This window comes from Cnephaeus nilssonii (genome assembly GCF_951640355.1).
Source record: "Cnephaeus nilssonii genome assembly, chromosome: 9".
Taxonomy (NCBI): Eukaryota; Metazoa; Chordata; class Mammalia; order Chiroptera; family Vespertilionidae; genus Cnephaeus; species Cnephaeus nilssonii.
The window spans coordinates 39,415,444-39,430,836 of NC_137080.1; the positions used below are offsets into that span (position 1 = coordinate 39,415,444).

General features: G+C 42.9%; 1 protein-coding gene across 2 annotated transcripts in view; it reads left to right on the plus strand.

Annotated features, from left to right (window-relative positions):
- Positions 1 to 15,393, plus strand: part of RTN4IP1 (reticulon 4 interacting protein 1) — a 44,812-nt gene that overhangs the window by 16,421 nt on the left and 12,998 nt on the right. For both annotated transcript variants that reach the window (XM_079780414.1, XM_079780413.1), the window contains exons 5-7: positions 3,495 to 3,543; positions 10,196 to 10,332; positions 13,319 to 13,502. In XM_079780414.1, the coding sequence (XP_079636540.1) occupies positions 3,495 to 3,543; positions 10,196 to 10,332; positions 13,319 to 13,502 (370 nt within the window). The remainder of the gene's footprint in view (positions 1 to 3,494; positions 3,544 to 10,195; positions 10,333 to 13,318; positions 13,503 to 15,393) is intronic.

A 15,393-nucleotide genomic window follows, 5' to 3' on the forward strand; every position in this document is an offset into this window, starting at 1 on the left:
TGGCTTGAAAATGTATTTTGCCTACTGTCCCTTTGTGGGACTTTCTTTGTTTGAAGCAAAGTACGGGCCCTGGTTGAACCTGCACAGAACATGGAGTTTGCAGGACCAGAGAATGATGTGTCCCCAGGGCTTCTTTACAAGCTGACTAATGGTATGTAGACTTCAGTGGGCGTGCTCCTTTCCTGTTTTGCACTAAGGTGCCATCAAGTGGCAATATCCAGAACTGAAGCTGCTATTGCAGCTCTCCCTCTTCTGCCAAGCACTGCTGAGAAACACATTTTTGCATTTTAATTTGGAGGAATGATACTGCTTTGGATCAAGAATTATAGGGAAGCAATGAACTGACAATAATGAGGTCAGAGATGTGTGTGGCAGTTGGATCCTTAAGCAACCATTATATTTGGCATCCTCTTAAATCCAGCATTCTCAGAGAATTAAAAATTATTTAAAGCCCGTTTCTTTACTGGAATAAACTTTAATGCAGTCTTTCAAATAGCCAGGTGATTTATTCATTTGGGCAATAGCAATTGTTGCCTTAATTGTAGGATATAATGCTAATTTAGATTTTTTTTTCCTGTACACTGTATTATGTGTTCACCACCCAAAGTCAAGTCTCTGTCCATCACCATTTATCCCCTCTATACCCTCTTCCACCTCCCTCTACCCTCTCTACCCTGCAATCACCACACTGTTGTCCATGAGTTTTTTCTCTCTTTTTTCTTTTTTACTCAGTAACCACCCCCACCCCCACTGTGTCTGCTGCATCTAGGGTGGTATGCCCACTGCTTGGGCATAATGTGAGATCTCTGTCCTCAAAACCTTGCAGAATAGCTTGGGAAACAAGTGAATGAATGAAAATGAACAATGTGCCAAATGCCAGATGCAGTGGCATGGGTATCAGGTTTGGGGCTATCTCAGGAGTATTGTGCAGGAAAACTGGGACTTGAGCCTTCAGAGGAAGGAGAGCCCTTAGCAGATAGTGAAGGCATTTGAGAGCCTGAGGAATGAGCTCATGTACATGGACTTGAGGTAAGAAGTGAGGGACCCAGGGTGACTGAGAGTTCTGTTCAGGAAATAGTGAGAGGGGTCAGAATTCAGATGAAGATTAGATTGTGAAGAACTTAAATGAGAGTTTGACTAATTGCCTTTCTATAAGAATGGGCCACAATAAGAGGGTAATTGTGACTGAATTAATCTTTGAATGTATCAGTGAGGCAGTTTTAATGCTTTTTCCCTTCATTTAAGTACTAAAGCGATTAAATATGTGAATTGAAGGATTTTAGAGGAGTTGATCTTTAAAGTTTCTTCTATTTATAATTTATAATTTAGTGAATTTCAATGTAATTCTTCTGGAAGAAATAAATGTACAAGGAGACTTTTAAAATTACATTTAATGGTATTAATTTTAAAGGGAACAGCTGGCTCAGAAACTTTACTAATAACTTTTAAGATCTAAAGCAAGCATGTCAAACTTGCGGCCCTCGGGCCGCATGCGGCCCACAACAAATATTTTTGTGGTCCAGCCAATATAACGGTATGTAAGAAACGTTTTAATAAAAATTTTGTAATTTAATTTTTACAATATACTGTTATACATAATTATTAATAATGAACTACAATGTTCGCTAATGACCGATTACTATAATCATGTTGCTGAGAGTTCTGTGAGAAATAGTGAGAGGGGTCAGAATTCAGATGAAGATTAGATTGTGAAGAACTTAAATGAGAGTTTAACTAATTACCTTTCTATAGAATGGGCCACAATAAGAGGGTAATCGTGAATGATTGATTACCCTTGCACCTTACTCGCAGGCACACCATTTCTCTCCACTAATACTAGCAGCGAATTTTTTAGCAGCCGGTTGCCACATCATTAGTCTTGTACTGACTTGTTTGCTGTGCGCAACAGGAAGTATTTCCCTTTCGGAGAACAAGAAAAATAGGTTTATTTGCGTTACGCTTATTAATTTGTGCAATTATTCAGTGTCTGGTAAGTTAATGTTCAAGAGAAAATATTAATTTTTATTAAAATGTTCTATTATTTTATGTTAAAGATTACTCATTTATTTCAGCCCTTAGTATTTAGCATGCCTCTATGGAAATAAACCTACGTTTCTATGAAAATTGAAGCTTTTGGTTTTTTGTGGCCCACATAAACTTAAACCTTGTTTATTTGGCTTATGTTAGCCTTTGAGTTTGACATACTTGATCTAAAGAGTGACAACCAGCCTTCTATAATTTGGGTAAGAGAGAAAAACCTAAAATGAAACTAGGGCTAAGATTGTAGACAGAATACATGCTCTAAGTTCTGGTGTACTTTCTAGGGACTGGTGGAAAATTCTCCATACTTTCCAGCAGCCAAGGCAAAGAGGGACCCACAACTAGCAGTTACATAATGTGTCATGACAAATAGAAGCACAGCTACTCCCACCACTTAATCTTCAAAAAATGTTTTTCTATAGGCACTCTTAAAGAGAATTCTCGTAAAGAATTTTCTCAACAGCATCTCCTTAGCTAAAGTATTAAAAGTCAGACTGTCACTATAATGTCCCTCAGCCTATATTGGTAGCATAACATCAAAGTGCAGTTCAGTACAAACGATTGCCTGGGGACCTGAAACTGCAGTCTAACGAAGGTAATGCACTGACTGGTGCTCTGGCTTAAGTCAAGAATAAAATTTAGTAAGAGTATGTAAAGCAGTGATTCTTGAATAGTGGGTCCATTTCTTTGGGAAATTGATAATAGGTCTGGGATCCTCTCCTCCCCAATGCACATGTGCATAATCATACCAAATTTTGTTCATTATTTTAGTCTATTCACAATTTCAGAGGGTTCACACCCTTACCCCTCCCACTCTCACTCATCCATAATCTTTCTGATGTACACCCTTGGTCTAGAGTTGCAGGTGGGCTACAGTAATCAAACATGGTAAAAACTGGAGCACAAGAATGTTTGTGCTGATAGGACAGATTCATCTGCTTTAACAGGAAGCCAAATTGAGGCTGAGATTTCCATTTATGAAAGTCGATGAGCTTGACGGGACATGTGTGAACAAAAGATGTTTATTCCACTTTGGCTGGAATGTGGTCAGGAATGTGATTTTTCTTAGAGAGCAACTGAGTCTACTCTAACACACTAAAAAGGGTCCCAGAGCTCTCTCTCTTACAGAGAAAGTCATGGTGATTTTAACTTAGAAAAATTGTAAGTCAGATGTTACCAAGAGCCATCTGAGCTTCTTTAAAAAAGACAAATTATTGGTAGTTTTGGTATTCTTGGTAAAGAGTTTATAGAATGTCTAACTTGAAGTACTTATAGCTTACTGGTGAATTTAAAATAAAAATCCTTGTGTAATAGAATCTTGGGAAGCTGAATGACTTTATTTGCTTTTGGGATTGTTTATCTTTAAGCCAGCTGCATGGTGAAAACATCTTGTTTATTTACCCAGTTTTATTGGCTTAATGTTCTTATTAATTGTAGTTTCTTTTGCATTGCAGTGTTTTAATCTTGGGTGCTTCAGGTGGAGTTGGTACTTTTGCTATACAGGTAAACAATTTTTTTCTTTTAATTTTGAAAAGAATTTATATGTGCTGCTCTAGGGTTTTTTGTTGTAATAGAATTAATACATTAACAAGAGAAATAATAAGACTGATTGATGATGATGGAGGTGATGATAGTTTAAGACTTATTTTGAGCCAACTATAGTATGCTAGCACTTTACAAACATCAACTATTTAAGCCTGCTAGGTTTTTTTTGTTGGTTTGTTTGTTTTAGATAACACCTATATATATAAAAGCTTAAGTGAACATCACAACCAAATGGACAACCGAACAGGCTGCATGGGGTGACCAGGCCGGCAGGGGGGGGTCAGTGAGGGGCGACCAAACAACTGAGCAGCAGGCTGTGTGGGGCGACCAGGCCAGCAGGGGGTTAGTGAGGGGTGACTAAACGACCAAACAGCAGACTGCATGGGGTGACCAGGCCTGCAGGGGGGTCAGTGAGGGGCGACCAAATGACTGAGCAGCAAGCTGCATGGGGTGACCAGGCCAGCAGGGGGTTAGTGAGGGGTGACCAAATGACCGAACAGCAGGCTGCATGTGGTGACCAGGCCTGCAGGGGGGTCAGTGAGGGGCGACCAAATGACTGAGCAGCAGGCTGCATGGGGTGACCAGGCCGGCAGGGGGTTAGTGAGGGGCGACCAAATGACCGAACAGCAGGCTGCATGGGGTGACCAAGCCTGCAAGGGGGGCAGTTGGGGGCGACCAGGCCGGCAGAGGGGGGCATTGAGGGGTGACCAGGCCAGCGGGGGGTTGGGGGGGGAGTTGGGGGCGACTAGGCCAGCCAGGGGGAAGTTGGGGGTGACCAGGCGAGCAGGGGGGTTTTTGGGGGCGATCAGGCAGGCAGGCAGGTGAGCAGTTAGGAGCCAGTGGTCCCAGATTGTGAGAGGGATGTCCGACTGCCAGTTTAGGCCCTATCCCCAGGGCCTAAACTGGCAGTCAGACATCCCCCTAGGGTTCCCGGATTGGAGAGGGTGTAGGATGGGCTGAGGGGACTCTCCCCCCCCCCTCCCTGTGCACGAATTTCATGCACCAGGCCTCTAGTTGGTTAATAACACTATTTAAGTTTTAGGTGTACAACATTATAATTCAGTATATACTATATACACTGTAGAGTGCTCACCGCCACTAAAAGTTTAGATTCCATCCATCACCATATATTTGGCCCCTTTTAACCATTTGACCTCCCCTCACCTCTTCCCCTCTGGTAACCACTATTGTGTTGTCCCTAGTTTTGTTTCTTTTTGATTATATATTTCACATGTGAATGAAATAATACAGTTTTTGTTCTTTTTATGTCTGATTTATTTCACTTAGCATAATATCCTCAAGATCCATTTATGTTATTACAAATAGCAATTGTCTTTTTTATGGCTGAGTAGTATTCCATTGTATATGTAGTTTTTAGTTGGTTGTTTGTGTTTCTTATTTTGATTGTTGAATTATATGAGTTCTGTATATATTTTGGATATTACCTTCTTATTAGATATATCATTTGCAAATATTTCTCCTATTCAGTTGCTTGCCTTTTTGTTGTTGATAATTTCCATTGCTGTGCAGAAGCTTTGCATTTTTTATATAGTCCCATTTGTTTATTTTTGTTTCCCTTGCTAGTCAAGTCAAATCCACAAAATCATCACTAAGACCAATGTCCAGAGGCTTAATGTCTATGATTTCTTCTATGTATTTTATGGTTTCAGATCTTTCAAGTCTTTACTCCATTTTGAGTTAATTTTTGTGTATGGTATAAGATAGTGGTCTAATTTATTCTTTTGAATGTGACTGTCCAAATTTTCCCAACACCATTTATTGAAGGGACTTTTCTTCTCTATTGTATATTCTTGGCTCCTTTGTTGTAAATTAGTTGTCTATATATGTGTGGGTTTATTTTTAGACTCTCAATTCTGTTCCATTGGACTGTGTTTGTTTTTCTGCCAGTACCATGCTGGGTTTTTTTTTATTATTATTATTACTGTAGCTTTGTTGTATAGTTTGAAATTGGGGAGTATGATACCTCTAGCTTTGTTCTTTTTTCTCACTATTGCTTTGGTTACTAGGGGTCTTTTGTGGTTCCATACAAATTTTAAGGTTTTTTGCTCTATTTCTGTGAAAAATGCCATTGGAATTTTTATAAGGATTGCATTGAATCCATAGATTACTTGAGGTAATATGGACATTTTAACAATATTGATCCTAATGCATGAGCACGAAATCTCTCTCCATTTCTTTGTGTCTCCTTCAGTTTCTTTTAAAAATGTAAGATGACTTTTTATCTTGTTAATAGATTATTATTTCATGAATTTCTAAATTCACATAAATTATTTTTTCTTTAAAGCCTGAGGGAAAGGTAGGTTCAGTAAATTCACTGTAATTTCACCTTGTCCTTCTAAGAAGGAAATTTTCTAATGTAGAAGGAAGTGTTAATCTTTCCAGTGGTTTAATATATTAGTTACTTTGTGAATGTCTTGTATAAGAAATGTTGGAAAGCTTTGTAGTCTTGAATTTGAATAGGAAGGATCAATATGAACTCGACATATTTTGTGTACTGGTGTATGCAAAGCTGTCTTGTGAAATATCTTTGCTCCTTAAAAGAAAGCAGGGCTTTTGGAGAAATGGCAGATTCCAGATCTGGGGCACAAAATGAGCTTGGAATATATTAAATAGCGAGGAAACTATTAACTTGAAGGAACTCCCAAAGATGTGACACTTTGAGTTTCAGTAATAATGGTAATTATTATGGATCAAAACCCTTCAAATATATTTAATTCCATGAATTCATGATGATATATTTTTTAAAAGTGCTCAGTTTTGGAAGAGGACCAACTTATTTTAAAACTGAAAAAGGTAAACAATTATGTGTCTTGCCTTTACTGTATTAACTTTATCTGAGTAAACAAAGCATGTTTCTTCATAAAAGTATTCCAACTACTAAATTAAAAAAAAAAAGAATATTATTTTGCAACCACCAGTAGACAGCTGCTAAGATAAGAAGAAGAGCAACAACCAGACATGATGTGCCTGCTCTCATTTTGCCAGACACTGTCCATAGTCTTGCTAGAGGGATTGAAACAGAAGACACAGAGCACAGAGCAGCATGTGGAACTGAGCCCCGAGTGTGCAATTAGAAATTCCTCACTGGGAAACTGCAGGTCAGGTCAATGGCCTGGGTTTTTTCACAGATAATTTATTACAAAGTGAAGGGTTAGAAGAAGAACCTATAGTTTAAAAAGAGACTTAGAAGACATTGAATTTTAAAAATACACAAGACTAAACTATAGTGTCTAGAGAATGCTTATCTGGGTGCTAAAACAATATTTTTAAATGCATGGAGGTGATTACTGTAAACATCAGGATAATGATGACTTCCAGGGAGGGAGAGACTTGTGTTGGGGTGGGGCACATAGAAAAGCTTTTGGAATGGCTGCTGTTTTCTGTTTCTGCATTGTGTCTGCCATGTACGCATTTTTTTTATATTTGTGCTTTATTTTACATAAAAATTTTTTAAAGGTAAAGCTGTTTTTAAAATCTATTAGTGGTGTTTAAAGATACTAGATAGTTCTAAATGGGAGAAGAAAAACTAGAAATTTGGAAAAAATTCATTTAACTGTTTCAACATGTGATAAATTCTTCCTGAGGATTTAATACTGTTTAAAGAAACCATTAAATGTAGTGCTTAAAACATAATTTCCTTTTTTTCTCCACAGTCTCTTTTTTTATATAGGTACTGGATATTTATCTTAGATTATATTCTTCACATAATTGAATATAGATTGGGACTTGCTGTTGAAAGCAACATGTCATTGTACTCAAGTGTCTCTGTTTGCAGCCTATAAACATCATACATTTTACATGATGTCACTCCTAAATGTTTTAACCTTTTGCACTCGGATGTCGAGTGTGACTCGACACGGTTAGCATCGGTAGCAGCTCGAGAAAAAAGCAAGCGAGTACAAAGGGTTAATTCCCCTCATATTTCCAGGGCATATACACCCTTGGTCAATATTGCTTTTAAAAGTGAGAGATTAGGTAAGATTATAAATGGTTTTTAAATCCTTTATTCATTATTTTTTTTTTTGTATTTAAGATTTGTATTGATTTTCTAGAGAGAAAGGAAGGGAGAGAGAGAGAAAGAGAGAAACATTGATGTGAGTGTGAAACATCAATTGGCTGCTTCCTGCACGCCCTCTACCAGGGATTGAGCCCACAAACCAGGCATGTGCTCTGATGGGGAATTGAACTGGCAACCTTTCTGTGCTTGGGATGAGGCTCAATCAATTGAGTCACACCAACCAGGACATTCCTTATTATTTAAAAAACTAGAGGCCCAGTGCATGATTGAATCATGCACGTGTAGGGTCCCCTACACGCTTTCGCTTTCGATCACGGGGGAGCTGGGTGCCTGTCCGCTGGTGCACCAGGCCTTTCAGAAGCCTCTGGTGCGGCGAAGGCTTCTGAAAGGCCTGGTGCCTAAGCGGACAGGCACCCAGCTCCCACGCTTTTGCTTTCGATCGCGGGGGAGCTGGGTGCCTGTCCCCTGGTGCACCAGGCCTTTCAGAAGCCTCTGGTGCGGCGAAGGCTTCTGAAAGGCCTGGTGCCTGAGCGGACAGGCACCCAGCTCCCACGCTTTTGCTTTCGATCGCAGGGGAGCTGGGTATCTGTCCACTGGTGCACCAGGCCTTTCAGAAGACTCCACCCCGCCGGAGGCTTCTGAAAGGCCTGGTGCCTGAGCGGACAGGCACCCAGCTCCCCCGCTTTTGATGGTCCGCGGTGGGACGTGAGCTCGCTGCCTCAGAGGCCCCTTCTGTGCCGCAGCACAGCCATGGCACAGACGCTGAGCTCGAGCCGCCGCTGGCGACGCGAGCTCAGCGTCCCGCCGGCCCAATCAGCCACCCTGGCCACCCCGAGTCCCGCCCCCCTGCTCCTCCTGGCCAATCGCGGGCATAGCGAAGGTATGGTCAATTTGCAATTTGTCTATTATTAGGTAGGATATCAGGCATTCACATTTTATATCTGTGGGAACTATATATGTAGGTCTTTTTACTTCCAAGGTAATCATGTCTAAAAATAAAGTGGTTTTATTTTCTTCACTTCTTTTAAAAAGCATCTAATCATTTATTACCTAGTACTGAGAGCTACTTGCTTTTTAAAAAAATATATATTTTTATTGATTTCAGAGAGGAAGGGAGAGGAAGAGAGAGATTGAAACATCAATAATGAGAGAAAATCATTGATTAGCTGCCTCCTGCACACCCCCTACTGGGGATCAAGCCCAACCCAAGCATGTGCCCTTGACCAGAATTGAACCTGGAACCCTTCGCTCCATATGTTGATGCTCTATCAACTGAGCCAAACCAGCTAGGGAGAGCTAATTGCTTTGATACAGCTGCCTTACTCAAGACTGTATTAAAGATACAGATGAAGAAATGTTGCATTTTTATGTTCCCTGAATATATTTAAAATTGTCATTTTCTAAGAACATGTTTTTATTTATTTACTAGGGGCCCAGTGCATGAATTCGTGCACCTTGAAAGGAACTGTGGGCCGTGAGGCAGCGGTGGGCACAGGGGCGGGTCTCGGCCCATCCTCCATGCCCCACCAGCCGCGGTCCCTGGTCCTGTCTGCTGGCAGCCCCGTTCCCACCACCACCACTCCCACACGCTGATGGTGCCAGCCCTATTCGCACCCGCTGATGGCGTGGAGCGATTGGGGCCGGCACCAGCAGCAGGTGCGAGTGACGGCTGCTGTCCCCATCGCCCCTCAGGAGCAAGGGGAGGTGGATAAGCCGTCTGGGTGATCAGGGTTGGCATCCGCCGCTCACACCCGCTGCTGACCCTGAGCGATCGGGACTGGCACTGGGCGCCGGCAACAGGTGCGAGCAGGGCTGTTGCCAGCAGCAGGTGAGTGGTGGCTGCCGGTCCCGATTGCCCCTCAGGAGCAGGGGGAAGTAGAGAAGTGCTAAGGGGTGATTGGGGCCGGCAGCCACCGCTCGCACCCACTGACGGTGCCGAGTGATCGGGTCAGTGCTAGGCACCAGCAGTGAGTGTGAGCACCGAGCGGGACCGCTGTGCTCAGGAGCAAAGAATTTTCAGTAACCACCAGAGCGACCGGTGCCCGACCTTGGTCTGGTGCCCCTCCACCCCCCACCCCCCAGCTCACCTGCTCCACCATCTCACCGCGGCTGACACCGCCTTGTTCCGTGCAGGCCCCCTGGTGGTCAGTGCACGTCATAGTGATTGGTTGTTCCGCTGTTTGGTCTGTTTGCATATTAGGGTTTTATATATATATATTTGCCATTTACTTTTGTCAACCTTAAAAGTACTAAATTTGAGGCTATAGACTCCTGTCTTTTCTGATACTGGTGAAGCATTGAGCCCTTCTCTGATTGGATTGGTTATAACTTCATGACAACAGGCGACTGGCTGTCTCATCCAGGGAAATGAGATCTACTTCTTGGAATTTTCTGAGTGAACAAAAGTTGAATCATTTTTACTAGTTTCTGACAGATGGTTTCCTGTAGTGCTCATTAAGACGAAGCACTTAGAGTTCTCTAGAGATCAGGCTGATATATGTACACGTGGTGCCAGCTATTTTAAAAAATGCAGTTTTCTACTTTCTCCCTTCCCCCCCTTTTATTTGGCAGGTAATGAAAGCATGGGATGCTCATGTGACAGCAGTTTGCTCTCAGGATGCCAGTGGACTTGTAAAGAAACTTGGGGCAGATGATGTAATTGATTACAAATCTGGAAATGTGGAGGAGCAATTGAAATCTTTAAAACCGTATGTATTAGAACAATGTTCACAGTTGATAATGAAAGCCTGAGATGGTTTGGTGATCATGTTGGAATCTTAGAGAAGAATCTATGAAAATATTCAGTGTCATTAGAAATCATTTAGGTTGGTTTCTGTTTTAATTCCAGATGTTAATACAGCACAGTAACACAATGAGATAGGTATTGAGGAAGATATTTTGCTTATGTGGTCTTTTCAGTTAACTTTCATTACTGGCTTGTAACAGGTCTGAAGGCAAAATTGGAAGTGTGTTCCTTTTGATGGCATCTGTCACCACAGGAAGAACTTAGAGCAGTGCATGAAAATTTATGCTTAGCACTAAACACATTTTTGGCTTAATAAGGGCTTCACAGAAACAAAGGCAGCATAAATGTTGATGATGGGAGCACTGTGAATGTTCTCAGTGCCTCTGAATGCCAGGCTGTGGTTTGGCCTAATGTACAAACGGGAGCAGATTCAGGCGTTCTCCCAGGCCCTGTTCATCTTGACTGTGGGTGCTTACTAATCTGGTCTTCATCTGGCCAAGATATGCTGAGAGCATAACCTAGAAGTGTTTAGAAATCTACTGCTTCTTTTTCTTTACTGAGAATCAAACTGGCCATCTTTCAGTGTCCAGCCAACTGAGCCACATGGGCCAGCGCTTACTGCTTCTTTTTCAAAGGTGTTTCCTTTTTCGATTACTTTTCAGAAGCCAGTTATTCTTGCCCACTTTGTGTAGAAATATATTTTCATGGCTTAAAAAAAAAAGGAGAAAAAAGGGAGCCCCTGTCTGACTGCCTAGCCTTTCTCAGCCAGCACCCCAGCTCCCAACAGCAGTATGGCAGTGCACCCAGGAACTGTTTCAACTGTTTATTCCTTCAACTGTTTATGGAGCCTCCACTCTTGCCAAACAGTGTTCTAAGCACAGGATGAGATACATTGGTGAACAAGACAGATTTCCCTTTCATGGCACTTATATTCTAGTCAGGGAGGCTTCATTGGCAAGTGCTCTCAAGAACACCGATGCAGGGAAATGGGAAAACAAATGATTGGTGAGGAGTCTGTTTGATATACTGTATTTTAAAAATGCCTCTGAAGCATTGGAACAGAGGCATCTGAGGGCAAGCCAGGAGAGTGGGATTTTTTAAAAACCTGTTCCCTGTTGTATCCCTCCACTTGGAATAGTATAGTAGCATGTAGTGGGGTGCTCAATAAGCAAAAACACACACAAAGTAAACCAACAACCAAAATATTTGTTTACTGAGTTATTGAGGGAAACTTAGGAGCAGAGCAGTTGTTCCAGATGGAGGCAATAGCAAATATAAAGCCCCCGTGGTGGAACTCACTTGGCATGTTTGAGGGGTGACACGGTCCCTGGCAGAATCTTGTCCACTACTTCCACCCTGTGTGTCAGAACCTAGGCCTCTCTGGGCCTTTGAGATCTGGCTTCTAGGTAGTGGTAGTTTCCACTGATCTCATACCTTCTGCTGCCTCTAGGAACAGCAGTATGAGACTGAGGCCAAGGCCAACCCATTGCCCTTTATCTACCTTACCTTTTAACATGTCTGGAGTATGTCACCAGAGAACAGGGAACCTGACAAATGAAAGGCTGTAGCACACTCAGACCAGCACCCACAGCTGTGCTACAGTTTGCTCCTCCACATTGCTCACGAGTGGTCTTATTCCTTTGCTTACTCTTTTCCAATAGGGGGATCTCATCAGCTTACAAATGTAGACCATTACTTTTTTTTTATTTTGACAGCTTTAGTTAAAATTTATCTTTATAACTTACTAGTAGCCCGGTGCATGAAATTAGTGTGGCGGGTGTGTGTGGGGGGGGATGTTCCTCAACCCGGCCTGCACCCTCTCCAATCTGGGACCCCTCGAAGGATGTCCTAATGACGGTTTACAGGGATCAAGCCTAAACCAGCAATCAGACATCCCTCTCACAATCCAGGACTGCTGGCTCCAGCTGCTCACCTGCCTGCCTGCCTGCCTGATTGCCCCTAACCACTCTGCCTGCCGGCCTGCTCTCCCCCAACTGCCCCCTGCCGCCGGCCTGCTCACCCCCAAATGCCCCCCCTGCCAGCCTGATCACCCCAAACTGCCCCCCCGTGCCAGCCTGCTCACCCCCAACTGCCCCCCTGCTGGCCTGCTCACTCCAAACTGCCCCCTCTGCTGTCTTGATCACCTCCAACTGACCCCCACTGACTGTCTGCTCACCCCCAACTAGCCCCCCTGCTGGTCTGCTTACCCCCTGCCATCCCATCCTGGCCTGATCACCCCCCAGTGACCCAAGGTCCCAGCCCCTCCTTTTTTTTTTTTTTTTTCAGCACCTCCTTGAACGGAGGCCAGGGCCGGCTGGAAGCAAGTATCTAGGATTTATTTATCTTCTATAATTGAAACTTTGTAGCCTTGAGCAGAGGCCAGGGCTGGCCAGGGTGGGCGGGAAGCTTGGCTTCCTCCATCGCCGGGGGCAACCCAAGCCTCCTGCTTGCTCCAGCTCCATGGCTGCTGCCATTTTTGTTGGATTTATTTATCTTCTATAATTGAAACTTTGTAGCCTTGAGTGGAGGCCAGTGCCGGCCAGGGCAGGTGGGAAGCTTGGCCAGTAGCCTCTTCTCACCACCTTCCAGGGTTGTGACAACTAAAAATGCCTCTAGACATTGCCTAATAGGTCCCCTGGGAGCTAAAATCACCCTCTATTAACAACCGCTTGTTTAAATCATTCTTAAAGTATTAGAAAATTTGATTTTATGACACAAAAAATCAGTCACGTTTGACTTATCTAGGAGAAAAGCCAGAGATTCAGTAAGTGGCTATTCCCTTTACTCCTTTGTCAAAGCAGCCACCCCCTGGCTGGATAGCACAGCACAGTTTAGTTTGTGACTGTCTCTGAGAGAAACCCTATGGCTAATGGTGATGGGATTGAAGGGGGATTGGAGCCCTGGGTAAAGACTGACAAGGATATTTTGATTTGCTTCTTCCTCCCCAGGTTTGATTTTATCCTTGATAATGTTGGTGGATCCACTGAAACATGGGCTCTAAATTTACTCAAGAAATGGTCAGGAGCCACATACGTGACTTTGGTGACTCCCTTTCTCCTGAACATGGACCGGTTGGGCATAGCAGATGGCATGTTGCAGACGGGCGTCACCATGGGCTCTAAGACACTAAAGGTAAGGATTCAGGTCCTGGTTGGTGAGAACAAGCAAGTGCCTCTTGCTCCTGGAAACTGATTTCCACCCAGCCAGTTTCTTTCATCTTGGAGACAAGCATGGGCTTTGGAGTCGCACCCTGACTGTGTTCAGATTTCAGCCTCCTTAGTAGCTGTGTGACCCCTTACAAATCAATGTCACTAGACCTTGATGTCTTCACCTGTAACACGGGGCTAGTAGGATATATGCCTTACCTCACGTTGTAAGGGTTAAATGCGATAGTCCATGTGAAGGACTTGGCACAATGAAAAGCTCCTGTTAAATGTTAGCCTTTATTGTTACCATCTGATATACCTTCTGCTTTTTTCTTGCCTATACCTGATGCTCTCTATCTTCACCAGTCTTAACACATAAGGTCTCTTGTATGGGAAGGTGAAAATTTTAGTAAGTGTGCAGCTGGCTGTTTTTATGTTCATAGGATTGGGATATGCCAGTGATTTCCAGTTGGGGCTTTCAGATCTTTAGAAGTCCGTGGGCAATTTTTGAATTTCAAAAACCTGAAAGAAATTGTAGTCTTACTTCAGTGAGACTACAAAGACTCATAGAACCATCAGGCCTTTCCTGGATTTGTATTGATTGTCCCAACACTGCACATCCCATATGGATCAGAAACTCTAGCTATTGATGGCGTTCTGGGAGTTTCTGACGCTTGATTAGTCATCCTGACTGTTAACAGGGCCACTGTTACCAGGGCTTAACCTTTTGCACTCAGATGTCGAGTGTGACTCGACACAGTTAGCATTGGTAGCAGCTCGAGAAAAAAGCAAGCGAGTGCAAAGGGTTAAGGAGCTGTGTCCCCACCTGAACACACCCAGTGTGTGGTGGGCCTAGAGATGTGCAGCCTTGGTTACAGGACTGGTGGCTTGAGTGTTTGTTCTTACTTAACGTGATAGCCTGTCGTCCTCACAGTGACGACTGAGCCTTACATAATTCCACCTTATACACTGTTGGTAATCATAGGTCATTGGTTTAAAATCTGAATTAGTGATAAGGTGGAATAAGTGATACAAAAAAGGAAGATAAATTCTATTTCATTAATTAGACAAAGGAAAAAGGCAGTAGAAGGTTCCTTTACAGTAAAAGGTTGTGAGTCACTGTGTCGAGCCCTCCATCACTGACCCATATTTGTGAGATGACTGGCTTGATAATTATCTTAACTTTTTTTTATTCTAGAAATTAATTTGGGACCTTTCTGGGAGTGAACTTTAGGACTTCGGTCTCTCGGATTCTGTGTACTAACTACACACTTAGAAGTGGTAGTGAAGAGCTGTGCTAAAAGAGACCAGCTCAGTTCTTAGGAACCATGTGTGGGTGATAGAGGTGAACACCCAGCACAGTGCTCCGGGGTCTTCATTTTCACTGGGTCCAGACGCAGCCAAAAAGTGTCCACGGGGTGCTCTGTGAGAGAAAGGGAACGTACTATGATTTGTCTCTTCTTTCCCTTTTCACAAAGCCCAGGCTTTCCAAGAGCTTTAAAATATAAGTTTAAGTTTTCTAAACGGTTTTACAGTTTGTATTCCAGTGAGTCCCCTTACAATTTAACCTTCAGAGCTGGCTTCTGAGAGTAAAACAGGCATAGCTCTCTTCATTTTCCCTTTCTCCCTGCTTGAAAGATGATAGTGGTAATCTCATGTGAAAACCTTTTAAGTAGTTTCTGATGTCTTTCTGAGAATGTGCAGTTAAAGCCTCATTGTAGTGCTCTGGGCTCTCCTGCCTGCTCTGGTTTACGCACTCCTGTAATGGCCTGGAAAAAAAAGTAAAAATTCTGCTGTTGCAGACCAGAAGTTTCACTTTACAGGGCAACCCACTGTAAAGAGTTATAGACATGGCAGTGGTGACTATTGCTATTCCT